This window comes from Natator depressus, chromosome 1 (genome assembly GCF_965152275.1).
Source record: "Natator depressus isolate rNatDep1 chromosome 1, rNatDep2.hap1, whole genome shotgun sequence".
NCBI lineage: Eukaryota > Metazoa > Chordata > Testudines > Cheloniidae > Natator > Natator depressus.
Window position 1 is genome coordinate 222,461,291 of NC_134234.1, and position 26,429 is coordinate 222,487,719.

General features: G+C 44.4%; 1 protein-coding gene across 1 annotated transcript in view; it reads right to left on the reverse strand.

Moving 5' to 3' along the window:
• ETV6 (ETS variant transcription factor 6) overlaps positions 1-26,429 on the reverse strand; it is a 165,357-nt gene that overhangs the window by 100,231 nt on the left and 38,697 nt on the right. Inside the window, exon 2 of the mRNA XM_074936347.1 lies at positions 5,102-5,231. Coding sequence (XP_074792448.1) covers positions 5,102-5,231 — 130 coding nt within the window. The remainder of the gene's footprint in view (positions 1-5,101; positions 5,232-26,429) is intronic.

Genomic DNA, 26,429 nt, shown 5'->3' on the forward strand with positions numbered 1-26,429 from the left:
ATATTTCTATGCTTCATGTGGTGGCATCTCTCTATCCAAAGGGGTACAAAGAGAATCATAGCAGGTTTAGAACATTCCAACACAGCAGTCATTGCTGACGATATGGAGAAGGCGGCAAAATAGCCATTTTATTCTTGCACTGCAAAAAAGATGAAAAGCTCCTTTAAAAGATGTTTGTCTATGTTTCAGTGCATAATGACATACATAAGGGAAAGGTTTTCTGACCTATCTCTTCTCTTAAGTACTCTATTTTACACTTTGTCCAGTTCTAAGAACCACTCACCACAGGGTATCACCCAAAGTGCAGGAAGACAGCACTTAATGGCATTGTACCAGACAGGGAGGGGAGCCCTTTTAAACACAGAATGCAGAGAAACTGGATTTTTGTGGCATCCCTCGGGTCAGAAAAGGGATTTACAAGTACCTCCAGGATATCTATTTATCTAAGTACTTATTAGGCCCCCATTACCACAATATCTGAGTGCTTCACAGTCTTTAATGTATTTATCCTCATAACACCCCTGTGTGGTAAGGAAGTGCTATTATCTACATGTGACAGATGGGGAACTGAGGAACAGAGAGACTACACAACTTGCCCAAGTTCACACAAGGAGTCTGTGGCAGAGAAGGAAATTAATTTCTGGGTCTTCCACAACCCAAGGGCATTCACTAGCAACTGGACCATCCTTTTTATCCATCAGCTCTGCAGGCTGATAGAGAAAACACAAACTGCAGAGTTGACTGTCATAGTTCAGAGTAACTGCACCTGTATTCTCCCTCCATGGTTCAGCAAGGACACCCACTCTAGGCTTCCAGCTCCTAAGCTGTCATCTCTCTTGTGTGGAGACACACATCTCTCTTACTCCTGACCGGGGAATTTCCAGGCTGCACAGTTCCCTCCTTATACTGTGAATTCCCCAGCAAAGTCAGACTGCCTAAGCAGGCCTGCTTTGCTTTACTCCTCAGAGACAGTAAACAGGTGGGTTACCACATAGCTCTTTCTAAGCCAGCACTTTCATTCTTAAGGTGAAAGCGTTACAGAGAAAACATATTAAAAACAATAAAAGAACTGACATGTGGGTTAATAAGCTTACCAGGGATCACCCCCTCACTCCAACAAGGGCTCTCAATGGTTATCCCCACCAAAGGGTTTTTTGGTAAGTTCATTATAGCTATTAGTTCATAACGAGCACCCTCAGCCTTATGGGGACTCGGTAGGCCAAATCCTTCCAACCCTTCCCTAAGGATTGGGGCCCTCTTGGACAGAAGGCCCTGTCCGTTTGCAGGATCAGAAAGAAGGCCCCACGTCAGTTTTATCTCAGGCTATTTAACCAAAATTCCTTTCTTTGTTTGTTGGTCCTTGGAGAATCCAGTATGAACCAGTATATCTGAGCCTCTCTCCAGGTGCGGGTAGCTCTCGAGGTGTTACAACCTGAGTGAATCTGACCACCCACCCCCCTCACTGTTCTTAGTTCCTGAAAGTCTGTGGTCCCCCCTCCCCCAAGGGATTACATACAATCCCTGGCCAACAATGATACATCAACTTTTTCAATAAGGTTTGTCCAGGGTAGCATCATATCTGTCACAGTGGCATGCTTGATCTGCCAATAGATGGTGAGGACACAGGAGAAACTGGCAACTACACTACTCTCTGGGTCTACCAGAGGCTTGAGCCCTGGCATGACATTAATTCTAGTGGTGGGGGACACCAGGCCTTCTACCCTCCTCACTGATGGGTGGCCAGCAATGCCATAATAGCAGCTGGCAACAGAAAGGTGGAAGTTAGGGGGAATATTATGAGTATTAGATGGCAGGGATATGTTTGGATGCCTAGGACAAAAGTCTTGGAGGGAGGAATGTGTTTTTGGAGAAAGGATTTTGGACCCTCACAGTACAAAATTAAGTTTTATTACATAGTGCTTCCATATTATTGGGGTGGGGATAGAGGCTCAGAGAGGGAGAGCAAATCAAGGTTTACAGTAGATTGAAATGGTAGAGGGAGCTCTCCACACCAGCCAGAGAGATGGGGACTCTCCCTAGACTTTCAACAGCACCAAACGCAGAGGCGAGGGAGCTCTCCCTATACTTGTAGTGGAGAGGAAGCTGCATTCCACTCCTTCCCCTTCCCCACTCTTACTCCCATCACTTCAGTTCCTGGAGCAAATCCTCTCCCTGTCACCTGTCTGAAGCCCATTTGCTCACCAAACACTTGGGACTGATTTACAACACTGAGGGAAATTACTGCCCTAATTGTCCTGGCGCTATTGGCTGTTAGTGTCTTAAGAGTACTCTTAAAAATTAAAATAGAGGCATTATTATAGAAAGGTATAAAACACTCTGTCTAAATCCAGGGAGCCCATTTCATATTAATCAAGGACATTCCTTTCCATTTCTATCTTCTCCCTTCAAATGCAGAATATATTTGAGCCTATTCCAGTACAGCAAGAAGGCAAAACCAATCCCTAGGGCAAATTATGCTCTCAGTAATACCCAGGCCACACTATTGAACCCCACTGGTTTGCTAGGAGTGTAAATGAAAGCAGAAAATAGCCCTATTAATTTGTCTGTTAAGGCTAGAACTGGGCTCTAACTGTGTTTTGCTAAGAGTCATTAGACTACGCTATGGGAATAGTTCTGCTCAGTGGCTGTGACTTGAAAACTGTACCAGATCTCCCTGTTGCCTTCAGAAATAACTGTATGAAGGGGGAGTAGGGTAGGGGAAGATCATCAGCTATTGAATCTCAGCCAAGTGCTAAAGATTAAAAGCAAAGATAGACCCAAACCATGATCTGGATCTGAATGTCACAACTAGCCTCTATTTCTATTATGGACTGAACTAAAATGCCCAATTCAAGCTACCCTATCTAAGTTTGGAGGAAAGTCCAGCTTTGGATCTAAGATACAATATTTGGATCTATCTTTAGTTAATAGAAGAGGAGCCAGCAGGAATTATTTACCCTTAATCCCGCATCCCATTTCACTGCTATTACCCAAGGTCCAGAAAGATTAGTTATCTCTGTATACAGCACTGGCAAGACCATTACTGGAATACCATGTCCAGTTCTGTTGTCCTCACTTTAAAAAGGATGTTAAAAAATCTGGAAAGGTTTCGGAAAAGAGGTACAAGAATAATCTGAAGTCTGGAAACCATGCATTATAGTGACAGAGTTCAGAAACTCAATTTATATATATAGTTTAACCAAGAAAAGGTTAAGGGGTAACTCATCGTGGTCTAAAAGTAACTACATGGGGAAGAGACTTCTGATAGTATCTAGCAAAAGAAAAAGTATAATGAGATTCAATAGTTGGAAGTAGAAGCTACACAAATTCAGACTAGAATAGGGCACACATTTTTAACAGTGAGAGTAATTAGTCACTGGAACAATTTACTGAGGAATATGGTGGATTCTCAAACACTTAAAGTCTTTACATCAAAACTGGATGTCTTTCTAAAAGATGTGCTTTCGCTCAAATAAAAAATTATGGGCTAGCTGCAGAAATCATGAGGTGACATGCTGTGGTTTAAGTTATGCTGGAGGTTAGTCTATATGTTCACAATGGTCCGTTGCAGTCTTCATATCTATGAATTATCTCAAAAAATCAAGGAAGTTCAGCAATATAGTACATAAATCAAAAATAACTGTATGTTGAGAGTCAACACTCTGGGCTCCAATGTGGTGAACAAGGAAGACTATGTGTTCCCTGAATCCATGGAGTTTGCAATCTATATGAAAAACTGGTGTGGTAGAAGAATCTTCCAAATAAATTTATTGAATAATCTGTAATGGTTTTTCTCCACGACAAATCAGACAGGTATAGAAATGCAAGGTACTAATGGTAGGGATGCCCTGTGGATTTCAAACACACTTCCCAATTAAAGTTGGGTCAAAAATTTCCTATCAGAAGGAAACCTTCATGCCAGCCAAATGGGAGTGAATTTGAGTGACAGTTCACACATTCTTTCCAGCAAGCTAATCACATGGTATTACCCGCGTTGAATGGCAGCAGAGGAAGAAGCAACAGGCAAAAACAGGTTTCACAGTAGCAGCAAAAACAGATGCATTGTAGATGCAATAGGAATAGGTGATGTGAATTAAGGGCAAGTTTAGGACATAATACCTGGTGTGAACATGGGACAAAGAGGGAGGTAGACCAGGACCCTAGAAGCACTGAAATACTGGGTTCTGTCCCTGGGATGAGGAAAGGAGTGTGCCTGAAGGATAATTTAGGGCAGGGATTCAAATGCTTTATGATAATGGGGATGTTTTTTAAGAAAAAATGTGTCTCATGAACTATCTCCCCTCCAAAATCTCAATTCCATTTGTCATTCCCACTCCACATCAATCCAGCGGCAACTAGAATACAGTGTTACTATCTGTCTTGCCGAAGCACCTAAGGACATGGCGTTTAACAAATGAATAATTGTATGTAAACAAGAAAAATTCCACTGGCTCCTTTTTCACTCTGTTTCACCTATCACTGCCCTGCCCCGCAACCAGCAAGTTACCTCAGTGAGATGAGGCTCTGGCCCCACCATCAGCTCCAGTTTTGGTTCCAATGTTAGCCTCTCTTTGTGGACGTAAAGCACCCTGGCAAGCACCGTGCTACGCTCACTCCTCCGGCTTTACAGCTGCAGGTGTTCACACTCTGCAGTGAAGAGCCTGAATGTGACCAGTAAACACACTGAGGACCATCATCAGCTCAAAAACACTCACCGACCAGAGTTGGAGAAGTGTTGACATAGAGCCAAAGTACATCACCAAGTGATCCAGCCCTGAGAGATTCATCCCACCCAAGGTGATCTTGCTGAGTCAAATTTATCCCTGGGGTAACTCTACTGAAGTGAAAGTCATGGTTGAATTCAGTCCTCTGCATTTTTCCTGCCACATGAAATGAACACATAATGTGGGGAACAGCACGTTTTCACTGTGCTTCTGAGCGATTTCCTTTGTTAAAAAAAAAAAGTGTTTTAAAAGACAAACAGCTAGTGCTTTCTCAATGTCTAGCTATGGAGTTCCCCCATCCCATTCTACAGATTAACCACTTCCTCCTCCCCGTTCCCTCCTCAATCCAAGAGGTGAGCCACCACTCAAACACTCACGCAGGTGTGCCGGCAGTCTGATCGCGTCTTCCTCCATCCTGATCGCTCGAGGCACTGGGACATGTAGTGGTGATGAGGAAGGGTAGTTCACTACTGGGCTCGCTGGAGGTGTGTAGGAAATTCTTTCCTGCTATTAAAAATAAGAAGGCGAGAGAGAGAGAGGGGACAATGTGAACTTTGGAACAGAGGTGTGAAACTAAAACAGGGGACAGGAGGGGGAAGTGGGTGGAAGGAAGGAAGTGTGTATGAGTGGTGGGGGCGAATAGCATTTATTATGCACCAGACTGGCTAGGGAACCACACAGAGTGCAATTGGTCCACTTGCTCTATAGCTCTGCAGGCGTGACATTCAAATCCCTGGAAGTTCCACGCCTGCAAATTGCAGCCAGGGACTAGAGAGAGGTTTCAAGGTGATGGTTTTCATCTTGCTAAAGCCTAATAAGTTTCCCTGGGTTTTCTCAGAAGTTTTCTGAAGGGGGAAAGGGGAAATAACATAGAGGTGAAGAGATGGGGAGGATTTTCAAGTCAATGTAAATCTGATAGTGGGGTATATATATATATATATATATATGCGTGTGTGTGTGTGTGTATTTTATACACACACTGTTCTACAGTAAATGCCCAAAGCACTACATCTCATAACAGCATCCGGGCATAATTATTAAATATTTAGCACTTTAAATCTTCAGACCATTTTACCAAAATTGAGTAATTAGTTGATTTACTGTAGTATTTACATTGCTATAGAGAACCATATTATATTGCTGTTCACGTCTGTATTTACTTCAGAGGACTGCAGTAGTTTTTCTAAACAAAAAATAAATCAGCATAATAAAAGGAGCCATTTCCACTTTCTTCAACATACAGTAACATTTATCTCACTATTGCACAAGACTCACAGTTAAACAAGATGTTTCCTATTATTATTACTACTCAATATGTATCAGTATTATGGTAGTGCTTAAAGGTCCCGCTAAGATCAAGGCCCCATTGCACTAGGTACTACATACACACACACGTACAGAGTAAGACATGGCCCTGTGCTGAACAGAAAGTCCTGCATTGCGATTCATGCAGGCAGACTATAGTGCTTTCACAGAGCCCCATTAAAATCCATGCAGACAGAGCAGTCTGCCCATGTGGATCACACAGCCGGATCAGGTCTAAAAATAGACAAGATAGACACAGAGCAGGAGACAGGGATATAACATACAAGCAGAGTTATCAGATGGATGATTTGCAAAAGTCATGTTAATTCCACAGTCTTTTGTTCATTCAGTTTTATTCCCTAACAAATTTGTCCAGAAACCTAAGATCAAAACTTGATCTGATCTGGTGGGAAAATTCCTCCATATTCTAAACATGTACTGTAATCACAACTCAAATTATACCCTTTGTAAATGAAGTAAGCCACAATATTTGCAGGAGCACAGAAATCATTGGTGTACACTCCCCTGCTGGTTCAGCGTGCTACTTCCCAGAGCTGTGCTGAGTGGTGGCATTTTTGATGATGGTAGTATAACTAGCAAGGATGTGAACAAAAGGAGCTATGCTCGCTCATTTCATAATTTCAGTGGGGATGAAGTAAAAGCTATCACCACCAAGCCCCTCCCTCACCACAGTGTCTGTCTAATGGAAAAGGACAAACCTACTGGCAAGAAAAAGAAAGTTATTTCCTTTACAAACAATAGCATGCCATGGAACCAGAATGACAGCCTTACGTTCATCTGCGGAACGGAACGCTGGCCCTATAACCAATCTAAACAGGGAACGTGAAAGTCCTTCTTACTCCTGACAACATGATTCAAATAGAAATTAAAGCTATGAAAGGAGAAAATTCCAAGGGGCACTAGACAACAACGGGAACTGAGAGTAGGGCCTTTCGCCTTCTAGCCATGGCTTCAAACCAAGTTCAGGGCAATCTGACCTAGATCGGTTAGCTGCTCAGTGGTCCACATGAAATACATTGTTAATCTCAGTCCAGATTCCCCATAAACAAAAATCAACATTCTAAAAACCACCATTACAAGTAACATTCTTTAGCATCTTTGCTGATGGACTCAGCAGAAAGGCCAAGGACCGAGCATACACAGAGAATGAATGACCCCTACAGGCAATGTAATTTCTCTTCTGGATTTAGACATATTGGTAGAGCAATGTTGAGAAGGTTCTACTGAAAAACCCCAGGTTTATCTCTGTTCTGTGGAGAAGTGCCGTCTCCAGGGTTTTCATTACAGCACCTTTTACCAACATTAAATTCACACCGGATTTTTAGTTAAAAAGGTGGGACATTCTTCCCTGGGGATATCTGACATGGTGAAAAAGCTGGTGGACAAAGCTGGATGTGGAGTTTGACCGTTCAGCTTTGGTATTCACACCCCAACCAAAGATGGCTGATTCAGTGCTTCACATTCCAGTGAGGTCCCCGCCATAGTACTCTGGGGAAGTTCTGCACTTTCACTGGCACTTGGCGCCCTCTCAAAGTTGGCGCATGCATAACAAATGGAGAGTTGGTAGAAAATGAGACCAACCACTTCCTAGCATTCCCTGCTGTGATCCACTGTTCTGAACTGCATTCCAGATTGCCATTTTATTCATGCAAAAAGCTATTTATAAAGGAGAGGAACCCTGCTGAAATAGGGCCAAAATGATGCCTGTCTCTGCACAGATGCGTTAGTGCTGTGGCTTTTAACTTGTGGTCTGAGGACCCTGGGGGTCCACAGACTGTGTCTAAGATTTCCAAAGGGATCTGCACCTCCATTACAAATTTTTTAGGCGTCTGCAAATGAAAAAAGGTTGAAACCCAGTGCTCTAGAACAGTGGTTCACAAAGTGGGGTCCTCAGACACCTGGAGGCCAGCTGTGGGTTATGACGAGGGTCCATCCCTTGAGACAAGGCCAGAATGTGCCAGAACGTCATTCCAGAACTTTTGCCACATGGAGAACACCATCTTGCTCTCAAATTAGCGCCCCCTGCACAGCATGATCTCACATGCACCGTGTGTGAGGTCACGTTGGCGGGGGCGTTCCTAGACTGGCGAGGGCCTTCTGGTAGTACAGAAATGAAAGGGATCTGCGACCCTTAGTAAGATGCCAAAGGAGTTCTTGGGTGGGGGGTGGAGGGGAGGAGTTTGGAAACTACTGCTCTAGAGGAAAGAGAGGCAACAAGAAATCCCTTCCCACCTGTAATGCAGGGGTGGGGATCCTGTCTTGCAAGTGATGCTAGCATCTCAAGCCTCACTTCAGCTAGGTACTGAGGCACACATTTAAACACCTCACTGAATCAGGGCTTCAGAGAGGAACACTAGGAGCTGCAGAGGCCTCTCCCACTGGACATCACGGGAGGCATGTACTGGCTATGTCTGTAGCAGGCAGGACTCACTCCTCACTGCATTTCCCTCAGCACCCAGGAGGTGCTGTGCTATATGAAGCCATAATGCCTCAAATCACCACCCCCTTCTTCTCCAGACATCTCCACCTCTTAGAGGTATAATTTAGCCTACGGTGCTTTAAACAATATTTATACCAAAAAGGGAAGTTTCATAGAGATTGCTAAGTAAATGCATCTGATCCACTGTTTTTTAGCATCCTATATTCAGGACAGGTAGAAAAGACACCAAAATTGTTATGAAAAAAAATGTGGGCATGATCATTTTGTCACCGTCAATATTTCCATTACAGGTCAGACTACAATAGCAGGTTGTGAAACAGCCAAAATTGCAGGGGAGATTTTTAAATGCTCAGGTGGGAGGTAGGCTCCCAACTCTCATTTGTGGCTTTGAAAATCTCCTCCCATAGTAATACTATGCCCTGCTACGGCATCCTTAAGCCAAAGATTAAAGAGACTTTGAAGACATTAGATAAACCCATTTTACAGATGGGTCTCCTGAGTTATAGAAAGACTAAGGCCCAAATTAGCTAAGCAATTTCAGAGCTAAGTTTTCTTAAAAAAAGAACAGCAAGTGCATCCTAAAGTGGAACAGACTTAGCAAATGCATCCTGAAAATGAAGCCCTCCCTAAACACTGCACAGTTACTACTGGACAGATTTCCAAAAGTGCTGAGCAAGTCAGCAGCAGGTAGAGTTGCTCGACTCCTTTGAAAATGAGGCTATAAGTGATTTGGCCAAGTTCACACAGCGAGTCAGCAACAGAGTGGGAAGGGAGCAAGTATCATTCTAGTTCTGTGACCTACCCTAATCCTGGGCTTCAGCCGCTGCGCAACACTCTGGTTAAATAAAAATGTGAATGCGGAGGGTCATATTTGATTGCTGAATTGGTTTTCGAGCCACACTTTCAGGATGTGTTTGTTAAGTCCATCCCATTTTAGGATGCATTTAAAATCTTCACATCTCCAAAATTACTTAACTTTCCTTTATGGGATCTATAAAACAAAACATACTGTGAAAATTAGGTTGGTGTCATCATTTTAAGGTTATGCAGCCAGATCCTCAGCTGGTATAAATTGGTGTAGCTCCTCTGAACTCAATGGATTTACAGTGATTTACACCAGCTGAAGAGCTGGTCTGTGACAGTTTGAAAGGGGCAGATGCTATAGTTAGGGGGAAATAAATAGTTTTGTAATCAATGAATTTCGTATTTCCGTTTGCAGTAAAGCCTATAGTGGGTGGGGATGTGGGGTAGTGGTTAGAGGACCAGATTGGGAGTCAGAATGCATGGTTCTGTTATCCAGTTATGCCACTGACTTGCTGCATGAACTTGGGCAAATTCCATCAATTCTATGCAGCTCCGTTAATTAATGTTTGTAAGGGAAGATTGCTAGTGAAAAGTGCTATAAAAGAGCAAAGTGCTATTACATTCCAGATTCACAAGCTGCTGTAATAGACTGGGAATACCGAATCCCACAAGTGACAAAATGATCAGCCTCAAATAATTGCAATCTACAAACAATTTCAAAATCACAGTTCCATAATATTTTGCCTACAGCCATATACTCATGAGGAGGATGCACAGGTTGGCACAATTCCTGCTGTCTTGGCTTTTGGAAGGCTTCCCTTCAGCTCGCAGTGAGCTAGGAAAGTTTCCAGGGAAACCTCACACTGATTAGAATACATTAATTCTTTAATGAAGACCTTTCAGGGATACCCCATCTCTGGGGTTTATTCCACTGTCCCCCAGTCTGTTAGGAGAGGGGACCCAGCAGTATTTGGATATCCAACCAAAGATCAGGCTTGCTAACCATTTTAGGGATACATCTCTATTCAGGACAGCCCTTAAGCAGATGCTGAAGTCCCTCTAGACTTAACCTTGTGCACATGTTTAAGTGCTCTATGAGGTAGGGATGGATTTAAGCATGTGCCTAAGAACTTCCCTGAATCAGAGCCTAGGATAGAATCTGGGCAAAGCTGGGTGCCCAGTTACTGGAACCTCCTTAAATCAAAGCACCAAGTGAGGTAACTACAAGCTTTATTGATCACATCGTGCTGCACAAGCATTCACACACCACTGACTAAACTCCCAAAGTCATGTCACAGCTTGCACTGAGTTCAGCCTGAAAATCTTGGAAAATCCTCTGTGTACAGAATCTATTGTGGGTTGTTTGAAAGTTTTAGTCAGGAACATGGAGGGGAAGACCACAGAACAAGTCATAGGAGCTAGTGGGGGGGGGGGGGGGCAAAATTCCAGTACTCTTTGTACACTTAAAAACAAAAATCTGAAATTTGGTGGAGTTGCAAATAACAGCTTTTCGCAAGGCTCAAAACTACTTACATTAGGCCGCCATAGCCCCAGAAGTCACAGCCCTAGCATGTAATGATCTCCAACTTCCAGTTCCCACAAGGAAATGTAAAAGTCCAACAGTCCTATTTTTGTCCTTACACACCAAATCCACCAAAAGCTGCATGCACAAAAGTAGATATGTATTTTTGTAGAAGCGAAACAATCACTGAAGACAATCTAGTACGCAAATGCAAAAGTAGCCCCAATAATAGGACAGTCTGAAGAAGATGGAAATATCGCATTTTGCAACTGAATATTTTTAAATTGTTGAGACAAAGCAACACATGACCTGCCTAGTAGCTTTCAGGATAGCAAGATGGCGGACGTGGCTCAGCAGCCCTAGAAGGATATTTTAAAGGCCTGTATCCAAATCTCAATCATTGCATAAAAGGCCACTCCTCTTCTACATGTAATGATATCACACAGTGCCAGGGCTTAGCTCCCAACAGTGGAAGTATAATTCCAGTTATGCTAATTCCCTTTACCTGAAAATTCTAATTATCCAAATCCACAGTGTGTCCCTCATGTCGCCAGATGTCAATTAATCACCCACTTATAACTCCTCTGTTAGCCTCTTAGCACCTGTTAGTGCTAATCAATGGCTTGGCATTCGAATACCAGTAAATCAGATAATTAATAATTCAGAAAAATTATGTCCACAGTGGTTTTAACACAATTTTGGTGTTTTAATAAACTTAAAGTTGTTTATTTTTATCCTTTAACAAAGTACAACGTATTAAGCAAACATCAAAACTGCACCTCAAATAGAACTTCCATTTAACTGAATACCTGGTACTCCGAAAGTTTCGGATGTCCCCCAGGCCATTTGAATAAGTGGGAGTGTATTGTGTCTGCTTGCCACCCAGTTTGCTGATCTCTGTGTCACCCTCCATGCCTGACTCCCTGCTCTTCCAGTCAGACCAGTGGTTCTCAACCTATTTACCATTGTGGGATGCATATGCAGCTCTCTATGTGGTATGTGGGCTTCATCCACACAATATGTATACTATCTTTATGGCCCTGAAGATGTCACATGGGCCACAGCTGTGTGCTGACTGGGATGCAAATGGCATGCAGGCTGGCGGTTGAGAACCACTAACGTAGACTTTCAAAAGGGTAAAATCCTACTCCTACTTTCCTGATGAGCTTATTTCACCAGCAGGTGGAGACACAGTAACTTTGACTTTGATAGCTATCACACAGAGGCCAATAAGGAGAAACAGAGGGTGTGAACTACCTACAAGGGACATTTGCTGTCACTGCCCTGTGAAGAACAGGACTTCAGACTCCCGGACTCTCACTCTGTCACCACTGACCCTCACTCCATGGGCATGGAATGCTTAGTCCTGTGGCTGCAGTGACGTCCTGGAGCGAGGCTGCAGAGGTGTTCCAGCTCTGCTCTTAGGTTGTGAGGAAGGAAAGTACCTCTGTCCTGCAACTGAGATATCCTCTCAATCGGGGTGAGCAGGAATCTTTCCCAGGTAGGGTTGCCAACTTTCTACTCGCACAAAACCGAACACTCGGCCCCGTCCCTTCTCCCTTCTTCTCTTCTGCCCCTGCACACTCCATCCCTCCTCCCTCTGTCACACACACTCCCGACCCTCACTCACTAGCTCATTTTCACTGGGTGGCTCACGGGGGTTGGGGTGCGGGAGGGGGTGAGGGCTCCGGCTGGGGCTGCGGGCCAGAAATGAGGAGTTTAGGGTGCGGGAGGGGGCTCTGGGCTGGAGCGGGGGGGTTTGGGTGCGGGAAGGGGGATTGAGAGCTCTGGCTGGGGGTGCAGGCTCTGGGGTGGGGCTGGGGATGAGGGGTTTGGGGCGCAGGAGGGTGCTCTGGGCTGGAATTGTGGGGTTTGGAGGGCAGGAGAGAGATCAGGGCTAGGGCAGGGGGTTGAGGTGTGGGAGGGATCGGGGTGCAGGCTCCAGGCGGCGCTTACCTCAAGCAGCATGTCCCCCCTCCGGCTCCTATATGGAGGTGTGGCCAGGCGGCTCTGCACACTGCCCTGTCCGCAGGCAGTTCCCAGCCAATGGGAGCTGCAGAGCCAGGGCTTGGGGGGGGGCAGCGTGCAGAGCACCCTGGCTGTCCCTACACATAGGAGCTGGAGCAGGCACATGCCACTGCTTCCGGGAGCTGCGCGAAGCCACAGCAGGCAGGGAGCCTGCCTTAGCCCCACTGTGCCACTGACTAGAATTTTAACGGCCCAGTCAGCGGTGCTGACTGGAGCCGCCAGGGTCCCTTTTTGACTGGGCATTCTGGTTGAAAACCAGACACCTGTCAACCCTATTCCCAGGTGAAGGCCATCAGTTTCTGCAGAATCCAAGCTTTCATTTAAAAAAGAAAAATACATGGCAGCAAAAATAAATAGGCCGAGCACAAACTGACTGGAACCAACATGGTGATGTCTGCCTGAGTCTGCAGAGACAACAAGTGCTGCCACCTCTGTCAGCAGCCAATGCTTATGGGGAAGGTGAAGAGATCTCTTGGGGTGGGAACGGCAGTTGTTGTTTGGGTGGCTGCTGGTAGGAGTATGTGCACTGGGCAGTGGGAGGCCATCACACCCACCCCATAGAACAGGAGGCACTGAGTGAGGGGAAATTCTACCACTTGGAAAGGAAGTGCAGGGGGCAACCAACCCCAGCAGAGGATGCTGCATGCAGAGAGGCCTCACCAATGCTACGCTAGCAAACCACCAGAGGGCTAGCAAAGGGAACAGTATAAATAGGTTATTTGTTGACGGTGGAGCGTACCCCACAGTCATTGACCTCTTTTGTGTGTGATGTCACATGACATGATAGATTTCTGGGGAGGAGTGGCATCTAGAGTCCTAGAGTTCAGCCAGCAGGAGACCAGGGTCACTGGGCCCAAGCAGCAGAGATTACTTGAGTAGGGGGAGACTGGGCAGGAGGGGTCATGGCTCTGGGGGATCAGTGGATTTCAGCCTGGTGAGCAAATGTGGCACTGGGTAAATTTTCCAAGCCCTGCCCCTGCACACAGGGTTTGATTCCATGTCCACTGAAGTCAACAGAAGAACATCCATTGACCTCAATGGGCTTTGGATCAGGCCCATAGACCATGTTCTCTGACTACATGCAGGGAGGAAGATTAGGCCCTGCAACGGGGAAGCAGGAACTCTGCAGCACTGGAGGGTGAATTAATTCTCGCCCACCTCCCAATTTCTATCTCCTTGTTAATTTCCATGGTGGACTCGTACACATTTTTGATCCCATTACTATAGTAATTCACAACAAATCTACAGCAGCATAATCAGCACACTAGCCATAATTAGAGAAATTAAAACAAACACAGCTCTCTGGAATGGACCTTATGCAAAGCAGCTCTGGGGAAAGATTAGCATCACATTTCCTGAACACAGAGAGCAGAGATTGTTTTAGTGACCTTAGTGATTTCATGGAGTTCAGTTCCTCCCTGCCTCCTCCCTTTGGACTGAATCTGAATCGCCAAGCAGTAGGGCAAGAGAGCCCTGTCCTCACCTCTGATGCCCTGCCACAGCGATTTCTCGGGCAAATGAAAACCACAGAGGTGCTGCAGTTCAGCGCAGGAGGGGGTGAATGGTTTCCCCCCCAGATGATTACAGCCACTGGTCTAATTAAATTAAAATGCTATGGACAGCAATATTAATACATTCAAGTGTTGTGAAAACGCAGCCAGCAGAGGTCAATGACATTGTCAAAAATGATTGTCTGAGCACCTGCAAAAATGGTTCAAATTAGCAAATACAAAGTAAGACACTAACTAGCTAAACCACACACACACACACACACACACACACACACAAATGTTGCTGCCCTCTGAGACTATTGCTAATGTGTGAGAGAGAAGGAGAGAGAAATACTGAGAGGGGATAATACAAGGTAAAACTACAAGATAATATGGAGGCAAAGAGCTTAGTAGAATTCAAAAAAGGATCAGTCATTTGAATGAATATTATCCACAGATATGCTAACTGTCCAGTGCAAAATTTCTAAGGGAGATAGGTCCCAGAAAACTAGCCCTGCACCTTGTGCAAAGGGGTGTACTTGACCACAGACTCAGAATGGAGGTATTTTACACCCATTTTGCAGTGATGACTATGCAAGGGGCAAGGTAGTTGTGAACGGGCCCAGTGGCCCTAATGTATCAAGGCAGAAGGTAACTGGGATTCATCTGCCTGATGTTAAAAACAAATGTATGTAGTATAGTGGTTGCCATGTCAGCCCCAGGATATGAGAGAGACAAGGTGGGTGAGGTAATATCTTTTATTGAACCAGCTCCTGCTGGTGACAGAGACAAGCTTAAAAAGAAACTCTCTCTTCCCCTTAGCTTCCTTCAATAGGCATGTGACTGCAAAATGTGTCCATTATTGGGCGGGGCAGTGGGGAGAGAGTTTCTTGCACCTTCCTCTGAACCATTTGTTGCTGGCCACTGTCAGACAGGATGCTGAGGTTGGTGGACCACTGGTCTGATCCAGCATGGTAATTTCTATGTTCCTAAATACCAAATTCCTATAGTGTCCATAACACAAAGTATCAAAAAAGGCTTCAGAGACAGAGGCCTTGTTTACAATACAAATGCTTTGCCAGTGCAGCGATGCCGGCAGAGCCTGCTACTGTAGGCGGAGCTTATGCTGACAGAGGCGTTTTTCTGTCGGCATAGCACACTGCCCCTCCAAACAACAGCAACTAAGCCGACAGGAGCACTCTTCTGTCAGCACAGTTGCATCAACACTGGGGGTTTTGCAGGCAAAGCTATGTGTGTTTTTTTCACACTCCTGCCTGTCAGAGCTATGCCAGCAAACCTCTGCAGTGTGGACGTGACCACAGATATTTAACTGTAATCTAGCAGGGGGGAAAGGAAGGTTTTAAGGTGTAATCTACAGAGGCTCAGATGGTGGTAGAGAGAGGACTGCACATAGAGAGAGGGCAGTACAGTAAAAGAACAGGCGTGGACAGCTGCAGGATGGAGAGATGTTTCTTAGTATTTTTTTCCTATACTTGCTCTCTGCAAAGTGGAGGAACTCCTGCCATAAGGTGATTATGCAATCTTGCCTGCATGCATGGAAATCACACCCTGAATGCCCATTAATGTTAATTGCAGTCATGTATACATGCTTTCATTGTAAAATTTCTGGAGGCCGTGAAACCGAGCTGCGAAGACAGAGAGAAGGATTGACAGCACGGTGTCCAGGGAGCTACACAAAACTCAAGCTAATGTGGGGTTGCACCCAATGACTCTTTCCCCACCCTGTCACAAATGAAACGGCGGCACACAGTGTTAGGATATAGATATTCAGGCCTGTCTGTAAAGGCCTATACTGTAAGAATTTAGGTGTATTCTTATCACTTGGCTAGTTAGAGGTATAAAAGAAAGAATCAAAATCACTGTCTGCTAGTGTAAGAGCCTTCTCTTACTGAGACAGTCTGAGGCCCTGTTCTTAGGCTAAGGCCTTTGGCTAAGCAGCAGAGGCAGCCATAAGCTGGGAAGCGACCGGTCACATCCTCATATTCCAAATTAGTCACATTGAAATAAGGTGCTATTGGGCTGTTAGGAATACAATCCTGTCCTGATAATGCCTGTCGCCTCCAGAGAAAGGGAAGTGCCTAGAAGATGTAAAAGGAAACTTAGTTTGATAGCATCCTGTCTGGCAAGAACTCACTTATCAATAGCTGGGATGTGAAATCCTCACTTCTGTATTGTTTTGTCATTATAGTTCCCACTTTGCTATTGTTTGTCTGTATAATCTCTGTCTGGTTCTGTGATTGTTTCTGTCTGCTGTATAATTAATTTTCCTGGGTGTAAACTAATTAAAGTGGTGGGATATAATTGGTTAAATAATCATGTTACAATATGTTCGGATTAAAGAAAAGGAGTACTTGTGGCACCTTAGAGACTAACCAATTTATTTGAGCATAAGCTTTCGTGAGCTACAGCTCACGCATCCGATGAAGTGAGCTGTAGCTCACGAAAGCTTATGCTCAAATAAATTGGTTAGTCTCTAAGGTGCCACAAGTACTCCTTTTCTTTTTGCAAATACAGACTAACACGGCTGCTACTCTGAAACCTATGTTAGGATTGGTTAGTTAAATTTCAGTAAAATGATTGGTTAAGGTATAGCTAAGCAGAACTCAAGTTTTACTATATAGTCTGCAGTCAATCAGGAAGTGGGTGGGTAGGTTGGGGAAAAAATGGGAACAGGGAATGGGGGTGGGGAAATTGGAATCATGTTTTGCTAAAGGGGGAAATGGGAACAGGGAATGGGGGTGGGGAAATTGGAATCATGTTTGGCTAAGGGCAGGAATGGGAACAGGGACACAGGTGCAAGGCTCTGTGGTGTCAGAGCTGGGAAGGGGGACACTAAGGAAGGAAGCTGGAATCATGCTTGCTGGAAGTTCACCCCAATAAACATTGAATTGTTTGCACCTTTGGACTTCGGGTATTGTTGCTCTCTGTTCATGCGAGAAGGACCAGGGAAGTAAGTGGGTGAAGAAATAAACCCCATAACACACAGTGGTTTCACTCTGCTGCATTTCAGAATCCTCACTCCAGTACAAACATGCAATGTTATTGCATGCCCAAAGCATCCACAGAACTAACATCATAATTAGATTTCAGCAAGTGTTGGAGAGGCTCTCTCTACTGTTACTGGAGGCAGGAATAATTTCTTTGAAAAGATTAAGTTACAGTGCAGATTACTCCAGAGCAGGGGTCCACAAACGTTTTCATATTGTGGACTACATCTTAGACATTGTCACATGGATACATCCCATCTTATTCGCAATCACATAATATCCTTGTGGCAGCTACAGCAATATCTTACATGGAAGAGTAATCTTAGGAAAGTATTTCATATGTTTTTAGATTCTTTTGATAGTAATTAGCTGCTGGAAACCAAAAGAGGAGCCAGAATACGCTGAAATGCACCCCCTGAATTGCCATTAACCTAAGAAATTCTGAAATGTGGGACCTTTCTCAGTAGTATTAAATGGCCACATTCTGATCTCAGTTATATCTGTGTGAATCTGGAGTAACTCCACTAAAGGAATGGAATTCCTCCAGATTAACACCAGTAGAAGTGAAATCAGAACTTGGCCCACACTCTTTGTTTCCTAGCAGAATCACCCAAATTGGCTCCCTACCCCATCTCCCCAAATCTCTTAATTTGGATCTCAGGATGATGAGTATGTATATGCATATCTATTTGAAAACAACTTGCACCATGAAATACAGCAATTATCTTTTGCAAAGTCTGACACACCCAAAATTCAAAGGAAATGCCATAAGAAACTAAAGTAAAGTTGTTTGTGGTCAGTCACACACAAATACATCCCATACCCCGACAACATGAGAAAAATAGTTGAACAGCCTCTTATGCCCACCACAAAGGACAGCTAACACTCGCAACAGGCAATAAGAACACTGATAACTAAGGGGTTTGAGGGTGGATATTTAGAAGAACTTTTAAAACTAGGTAATCGAGCCGTCAGTGCCATTCCTGCATTTTCCTCTTAAATAAAACAGGCCATAAATAGTGTGGTTGCCAAGTCTATGGATCCATTGTTCTACCCCATATAGGGATGCCATCTTTAAAAGTTTACCCTCCAGGAAAAAATGGCATTGACTCTCTGCTGTTGCCTTGGCCATGACAATATTTTATGACTCTCTGGGCTCCAGCCATAGTTTGCAGGATGAAGGACAACCAACCAAAATTGAGACAGTCCTGGGAAAATCATGATGAATGCTAGCCTTATGCGTCAGTCCTAATCTCATACCCCCTCAGCTGCAAATACTGTGAAGGTAACATGCTCCGTCACAGTGGTGGGAAGTGTGCTACGCATTCTTCAGCAACAACCCCTCTGATCAATTTTTTAATATGTCAGAGAGTTTCCAGAGGGAGTTGAATCTTGTCCTCCACAGCTTGAAAGAGAATGGCTATGCGGCAAGGCAGGAGAATGGATAGATACATTTGGGTGTCCATGAGAGCTGAATAGAGTAAATGAAGATAGACACACACATGGGTATCCCATATCCACAAAGGTGTATCTCAAAATGCAATTATCCAAAACCTTCTTGATAAGCTTGTCCAGAAATGAAATAGAAAATTTGTTTGCCATCAGAAAACATCAGAAGGATTAGTAAGGTTACTTGTCCCTCAGAAATCCCAGGAGAAGAAACCACAAGGGAAGACTGTCTGAGCACGGACCTCCTCTAACATACAGAATCTATATGGAACACCAGTTATGGCCTCCCCTTCATGGTTAGCACTAATTAGCCACCTACCTCAACAAGAACAACATGAGGGCAATGAGGCTAGAAAAAATTGTGTCAAAGAGAGAAGAGGAAATGAAAACAATTGGTGAGGTTTCACTTGGAATACTGCAGATGGCATGACGGGCTCTTCAGTCTGAGAAGGATAAAAAATAAAAGAGAAAATACAAAGAAAAGGACAAGCATCATTAAAGTCAGCAGGTCTGTCTTGCAAGGAAAGATTAAAGGAACTACTAAAAAAAAAAGAGAAATATGACAGATCTATAGACATTGCCAAAAGCAAATAATAATAAAGGAGGGGAAAGACACATTGGAAGTTGATCTAGGATGTATTTGAAGAATGGCAAGTTTACATAAGAAAACAGGAAAAGTGCCCTAGTAGTAAGATACTGGAATAACAGAGGAAGAGCCACCGAGAGAAATCAAGGGACATCAAGGGAAATGGCTAAAATACGATACACAGGAGGAACTGGCATGGGGTGATTTGTACTAGGCGTAGGGAAGACTGGCCTTGCTGACGTTCAGAGGGTCCCTCCAGGCCTAACCTTTATTATTCTGTATCATATAAATAATCAGTTAGTAATCTACTGCTATGAGAAAGCAATCAAGAAGTAAATGAATCCTTTCCAGATCAATGTATCTGTAATTTGTAACTGTTTACTTTTTCTAAGTAACATTAACAACTTGGACAAGAGCCTGAGACAGAGTAAAATCTTTATTTCCCATAACAGGTGGTTCCCTCCAGCTCAGGACTGTGGATCTTGGCAGGGCATTAAGGACTCTTCAAATATGTATGTTGTATGTTTACACAGGCGGTCGGTTCTGGCACAGAACTCCTGTTTTAAAAGGAAAAAAGATTTTCTTTCTTCTGTCTTTGAAAAGAGGCTGATGCCCTCTTTCCATACAACCTTTCTAGCAGGTATACGTGACAAAAGGAGAGCAGGAACTGAATTTAACAATCCGGTCTGTGCTTCAGGGATGACAACATGGTCAAGAGATGACTCTTTATCTGATGCTTTCTCCTCCATTAATGCTGCATGTGCTAATGATTTGACCATTACTAGTAACAAATCTGCAGTGTTCCTGCCTGAAGCGAATAAGTAATGAACTGAGCAGGCTGAATATTTTGTTTTGTAAGGAGGAGTGCTATTAGCGATTGTTTCCCAACTCCTCTGAAAATGAGAGATGCCTTCCAGGTATTCCCTGTCCATGTGGCATGGTACATCCCACGCAGCCCTTATTCACTTTGGGAATTCCACAGGCACTCCCAGCCCTTGGAGGTGGGAGAGGGGGAAAGTGGATCATCTCCTGTAATGTTGCAGAGCAGGTCTGAGCCAGGGAGCAGAGCAGAAGCTGCTATACAGAAAAGCAAAGGAAAGAGTAGCACTGCAGCAAGGGAATAAGTAGAAACAGTCAGAGGACAAAAGGAAAAGGATTGTGTTAGAGCCAAAGGACTGAAGGCAGAGCCATCGGGACATATGGGTCTATTCCTGACTCTGCCGCTTACTTGCTGGATGACCTTGGTCAACTCACTTCACCATTCTGTGCCTCAATTTCCTCATCTGTGAAATGAAGATACTAAGTAATATGCCCAAGGAAGGCTGCAAAAGAGTGATCTGAGATCATTGCATGAACAAGTGCAAAGTATCCATTTAACTATTCTCCTTCTCTCCTACTTTTTCCTGTACACTCGGATTTCATTGCCTTGAATTTTTTATTGCTTCCTTTCCCTTTCTGCATTGCTTTTTAATTCCCCAAGTTATGGGTATTTTGTTCTGTAGATGTGCTGTGGCTCTGTCCCTGGCAAAAAAAGAAGCTCTGAAGTTTCACTCTGGTTGTCCTGTGCTCATTTTGACAACTGGGCACTCCAGAATCATAATGAATCCGAAACCATAGAAAGAGCCCACCATTTTGGACAGTAAGACCTCTTGCTGGATGGAAGTTTTGCCTCATAAATGCCTTTATCCTTCACAAGCTTGGGAGCCAGGAATTGAAGCCAGATTACCTGAATCCCACTCCAGTGCTTTACCACAAGACCATTTTTCCTCCCTATCCAACTGACCAAAATTGAAAGCTGGGTGGCTGTTGTTGTTCTGGAAACCAAAAGATGAAATAGGAGGGAAAAGGTGAATTTAACCAATAAAATTAATCAAGACGGATGACAAGTATGTGCAATCTAAAGCTGTGAGAGGGCGGTATGTCATGTTGCATATTTAATAACTATTTTAAATGATGGTTCTTATGATGTACAACACCCCGGAATGCTATGGAGAGTAGGCACATTAGAAATAAACAGTATTATGTAATTGACTCAAATCATTGAAGAGACAACTGGGTAGCAGGATTTGCCTGCACACTACGGGTATGTCTACACAGAGCTGAAACACCCGCGACTGGCACGTCAGCTGACTCAGGCTCACAGGGGTTTCAGAGCCTGGACTCCCACCCGAGCCCAACATCTACACTTCAATTTTATAGCCCTGCAGCCCGAGCTCTGTGAGCCTGAGTCAGCTGACACAGGCCAGGCAAGGGTGTTTTATTGCCGTGTAGGCATACCCTTAACAAGGTATAAAAAGTGGTATAATCATGTTACAGAATCCAATTTCTTCCCTGCTGTAGGAACCAGGATGGACACACTACAACGCTCCCCAGGGGGATGTGATTGCAGCGATCCAGTTATGAAGGCGGTTTTCTTTCCATGACTAAACTATGGTAGCAAAAGTGCTTTAAAAAGTAGCATAGCGTTCTGCTAGGGCAGACAGAGGGGGCATCGATCACACCAACCTAATCAAGCAGGGGCTGTTTAATACATGAGCTGAGCTGTTAGACTTTCACAGGAGGTAAAAAAAGAAAACCTTACAAAATATCCCCTTTCCCCCCTACAACCAACAGTTACTGGGACAAGTCCTGAAAACAGGAACATTACCAATTTTCAGAGACACATGGTAGGTCTAGCAGGCATCAGATTATCTCTTACAAACCCATGCCCTGCCATGTACCACTGCTTACACTTAGTGGTCTGAGGTTCTCACTATGTGCACGTTAGTTGGATTTCTTTTCTTTTCTTTTCTTTCTTTTGAAGCTGGCAACAAAGGCACATGAGTTCTCCTAGCATGAGTCCTGTTTGTACAGGACTCGCAAAACTGGTTGTGTGATTTTATGCTGCTTTCTTTCCACAGAGCCCTTCAAAATGCCAGAGTAACAGCAAGTAAATAAGAAATAAAGTTCAGTGATAGAGTTCCAAAGATCAGCAATGGGAATACACGACCAAAAACAACCAGAACCTTCCCAGCATTTTATTGCAAATATCATTCAAGGACAAGAAATCATTGAATATAATTATTTGCTTTAATTTATATTAATTATTTGCATCACAGGAGCACCTAGAGGCCCCAGCCAAGACCAGGGCTGCACTGGGCAAACACACAGCAAATGACATTCCCTGTCTCCAATTGCTTACATTCTAAATAGATACTGCAGGCAAAGGATAGGAGTGGAAACAGAGGCACAGAGAGAAAGTGACTTGCCCAAGGTCATACAGGTCAGTGCCAGAGCCATAAAACAGAATGTAGGTCTCCTGACTCTTAGGATGTGTCTACACTATGAGCTAGGGGTGTGATATTGTAGCATAGCCACAGTAGCATGGACAGCAGCAGGAGACGCACAGGCAGGGCTGGTGCAACCACTAGGCAAACTAGGAGGCCGCCTAAGGCACCAAGTGGTTGGGGGTGGCCAAAAGTGCACTCCGGGGAGGCGGCGGAGCGGAGGTGAGCTGGGGCAGGGAGGCGTGGGGAGGGCCGCCCGCAGCAAGTAACTGGGGGGGGGGCACGCAGGGGAACCACTCCCCGCCCCAGCTCACCTCCGCTCCGCCTTCTCCCCTCAGCACAAACACCTGATTGGCACCGCAAGCCTGGGAGGCGGGAGAGGTGGAACGGCGGCGGCGTGCTCGGGGGAGGAGGCGGAGCAGAGGTGAGCTGGGGTGGGGAGCTGCCGCATGGCTCCCCAAGCCGAGGAGAGGGAGGGAAGGAAGGAGGGGCAGGGAGCTGCCTCACAGCTCCCTGGGCTGAGGCCGGGGGGAGCTGCCAGATGGCTCCCCGGACCGAGCGGGGGGAAGCGGGGAGCTGCTGTAGGGGGGGTTCCTCTGGGTGGGGGTTGGGGGTTGGGGTGAAAGGTGGAAGTTTCGCCTAGGGCGCAAAACATCCTTGCACCAGCCCTGCGCACAGGGTAGCTGCCTTGAGTACTTACCCACAGGGTTGAGGCAGGTTTGTACTTGAGGTAGCTAACCCATGCCTTTGCTGCCACTGCTCATGGCTACACTGCTATTTTTAGTGCATTAGCTCAGATAAGGACTCACATGAGTATGTCTCCATGAACAGGGAATCCCATCCCTAGCTTGTAGTGTAAACATAGTTCTAGTTCCCTCTGCACTAGGCTATGCTTCCTTCCCTATGCACACAGACATGAAATAACACATGACCGAGACCATACTACTGTATCTGGATATGTCTGCATTGCTTCCAGCGCCAAAATAATGCCTAAACAGTTACATAGCTCTGCACAAACAATCACTGATCAGTCACAACTGCCCACACACAAACCTATTGTTAGGACTCTGCGAAAAGTAGAGCTGGTCAACACTTTTGCAGCCACATGCTTTTCCATTGGAAAATGCTGTTTTGTCAGAATGAAAAAATTTGGGGGGGTGGGGAGGGAGGGGTCAAAACAAAGCATTTCGATAATGTCCTACCATTCTGTTTCCACGTGTTTGGAATGGAACGTGATGCTTTTTTTATTTTTGAGAGAACGTTTGGTTTTGAAATTTATTTTATATTGTTTTAAAAAATCAAAAATCACAAGGGTGAAATTGATGCAAACTGTTTCAACTGAGCTGAAACAACATTTCTGAAAACATTTCATCTTGTGGGAAATTTCAGCTTTTTTTCTGAAGCAGACTGATCTTTTCCCCCCACGACAATGGAATTTCGAGTGGAATGGAAATTCCAGTTCCCAACTATCTCTAGTGAAAAAGTTTAAGGAAATGAATGCAATTAAATGTATCAAACTATCCACCCTGCTCATAGGGCAGTGGGTACCCACAATTTACTCAGGTGTTGTTATCTATGCTGGCATCAATTGCACACCTTTCCCTCGAATACTCAGGCCCATCAATCAGTACCTAGGTGGTAGGAGCACCCAAAATACCTACAGGCTATCACAGAGATGGCTCAGTGTTTCAGGGAGTAGCCTATTAGGCTATGCAGAAACTGCCACAGTAAATGTTCATTTTCATCAGGTTGTATAACCGAGGATCAGATAAAACCCTGAGTAAATGGGCAAAGTACGAGCTTATAGCTGCTCCTCATGGGCCACTTTGAACTGACACACCTGCTTCTTTAGCAATAGTTTTCTTTCCCAAAGATTTGGACTTTACCTACCTCAGAGGCAGGGCAGGGTAAAAATGTTTATATAGAGTCTGTCAGCTGGGAAGACCCCAAGGTGCTTTACAGGCTATGCTCCAGTCCTCACACACAACTGCACGATGGCAACCATAGACATGTGGTGAATATTGGGACTGCTCACAGTCATATAAACCCAAGGATAAGTATTTGCAGGACCGGAGCCTTGGATACACCAGTGTGAACCCTTTACTCACACTGGTGAACAATTATTCGCTCAAGTAATCCCATTTGTGTTAGAATCATAGAATATCAGAGTTCGAAGGGACCTCAGGAGATCATCTAGTCCAACCCCCTGCTCAAAGCAGGACCAATCCCCAATTTTTTTTTGCCCCAGATCCCTAAATGGCCCCCTCAAGGATTGAACTCACAACCCTAGGTTTAGCAGGCCAATGCTCAAACCACTGAGCTATCCCTCCCCCCAAAGTGTTAATAATTTTATTAAGATGATGTTGAAGTAAAAAGAAAACGGTACAGAGTTTAAGCATAGAAATTTCTGGTTATCAGGGAATAAGGTCCAGATTACCAAGGGGTGCGAAATTCGGTTTAGGAACAGGTGGTAGTACTCACTAGAGTAAGTGCTCACCAGGGAGAATAAAGTAGGGCTGCTAACATCATATTTCAAAAATAAGGGACTGTGTTCTTAGCACCCCCACCCCACCCTTTCTCCTGATATTATCATTTATTAATACATAATATAGCACCACCTATATTCGCCAGGGGTATTTTTGAAGCACTCAGCAACTCCCAGTCTTGTTGTACAGAGATGAAAAAATAAGGAATGTCCCTTGTAATAAGGGACAGTTGGCAACCCTAGAATGAAGGGTCCACAGTCTGGGCCTCTGTGAGTAATGGCTGAGCTTTAAGAGCATAATTTTCCTAACCAACTTACACAAATCTCTCCTCCCCATTGTGGATATTTAGAGCCTCTTCTGCACTAGTTTAATATGCAGACATTCCACTGATGGGAGTGGAGGTGCCTAGAAGAATATGCAATAAAAATTTGCAGTGTGGATCAGAGAGAATTACTTACACACACACCCTCACTTAGAGATGGTGATATCTGTGATCGGTTGCACTCATCATATCATGCACCAATGACCACAGCTCCTCATCTGCCTGCTGCCTACTAATCCATCTCCACCATGGAACAGACTGCCTAGGGAGGTCATGGAAACTCCTTCACTGGAGGTTTTCAAAAGGAGGCTGGATAGCCACCCGTCTTGGATGGTTTAGACCCAAAAAATCCTGCATCTTGGCAAGGGATTAGACTAGATGACCCTTGCGGTCCCTTCTAACCCTATGCTTCTATGATTTTAATGCTAGAAACCTTTGAGTGGCTTCCAACAGCTATAGTTTTTTGAAAGATTTCCTTTTATCCCCACTGAAATTTAGAATTTCCCTCCACAAAATTACACTGTTCTAAGGCCCAGGATGGGGTAAGTCCTTCTCCAGTGACTGGTCTAAGATCAGATACAGTAGAACCTCAGAGTTATGAACACCTCAGGAACGGAGGTTGTTGGTAACTCTGAAATGTTTGTAACTCTGAACAAAACATTATGGTTGTTCTTTCAAAAGTTTACAGCTGAACATTGACTTAATACAGCTTTGAAACTTTACTATGCAGAAGAAAAATGCTGCTTTTAACCATCTTAATTTAAATGAAACAAGCACAGAAACAGTTTCCTTACCTTAAACTTCTCCTTTATTTTTGATGGTGTACCACGATACTGTACAGTATTGGTTTGTTTGTTTGGTTTTTTTTGGTCTTTTTTGTCTCTGCTGCTGCCTGATTGTGTACTTCTGGTTCCAAATGAGGTGCGTGGTTGACCAGTCAGTTCATAACTCTGGTGTTCGTAACTCTGAGGTTCCACT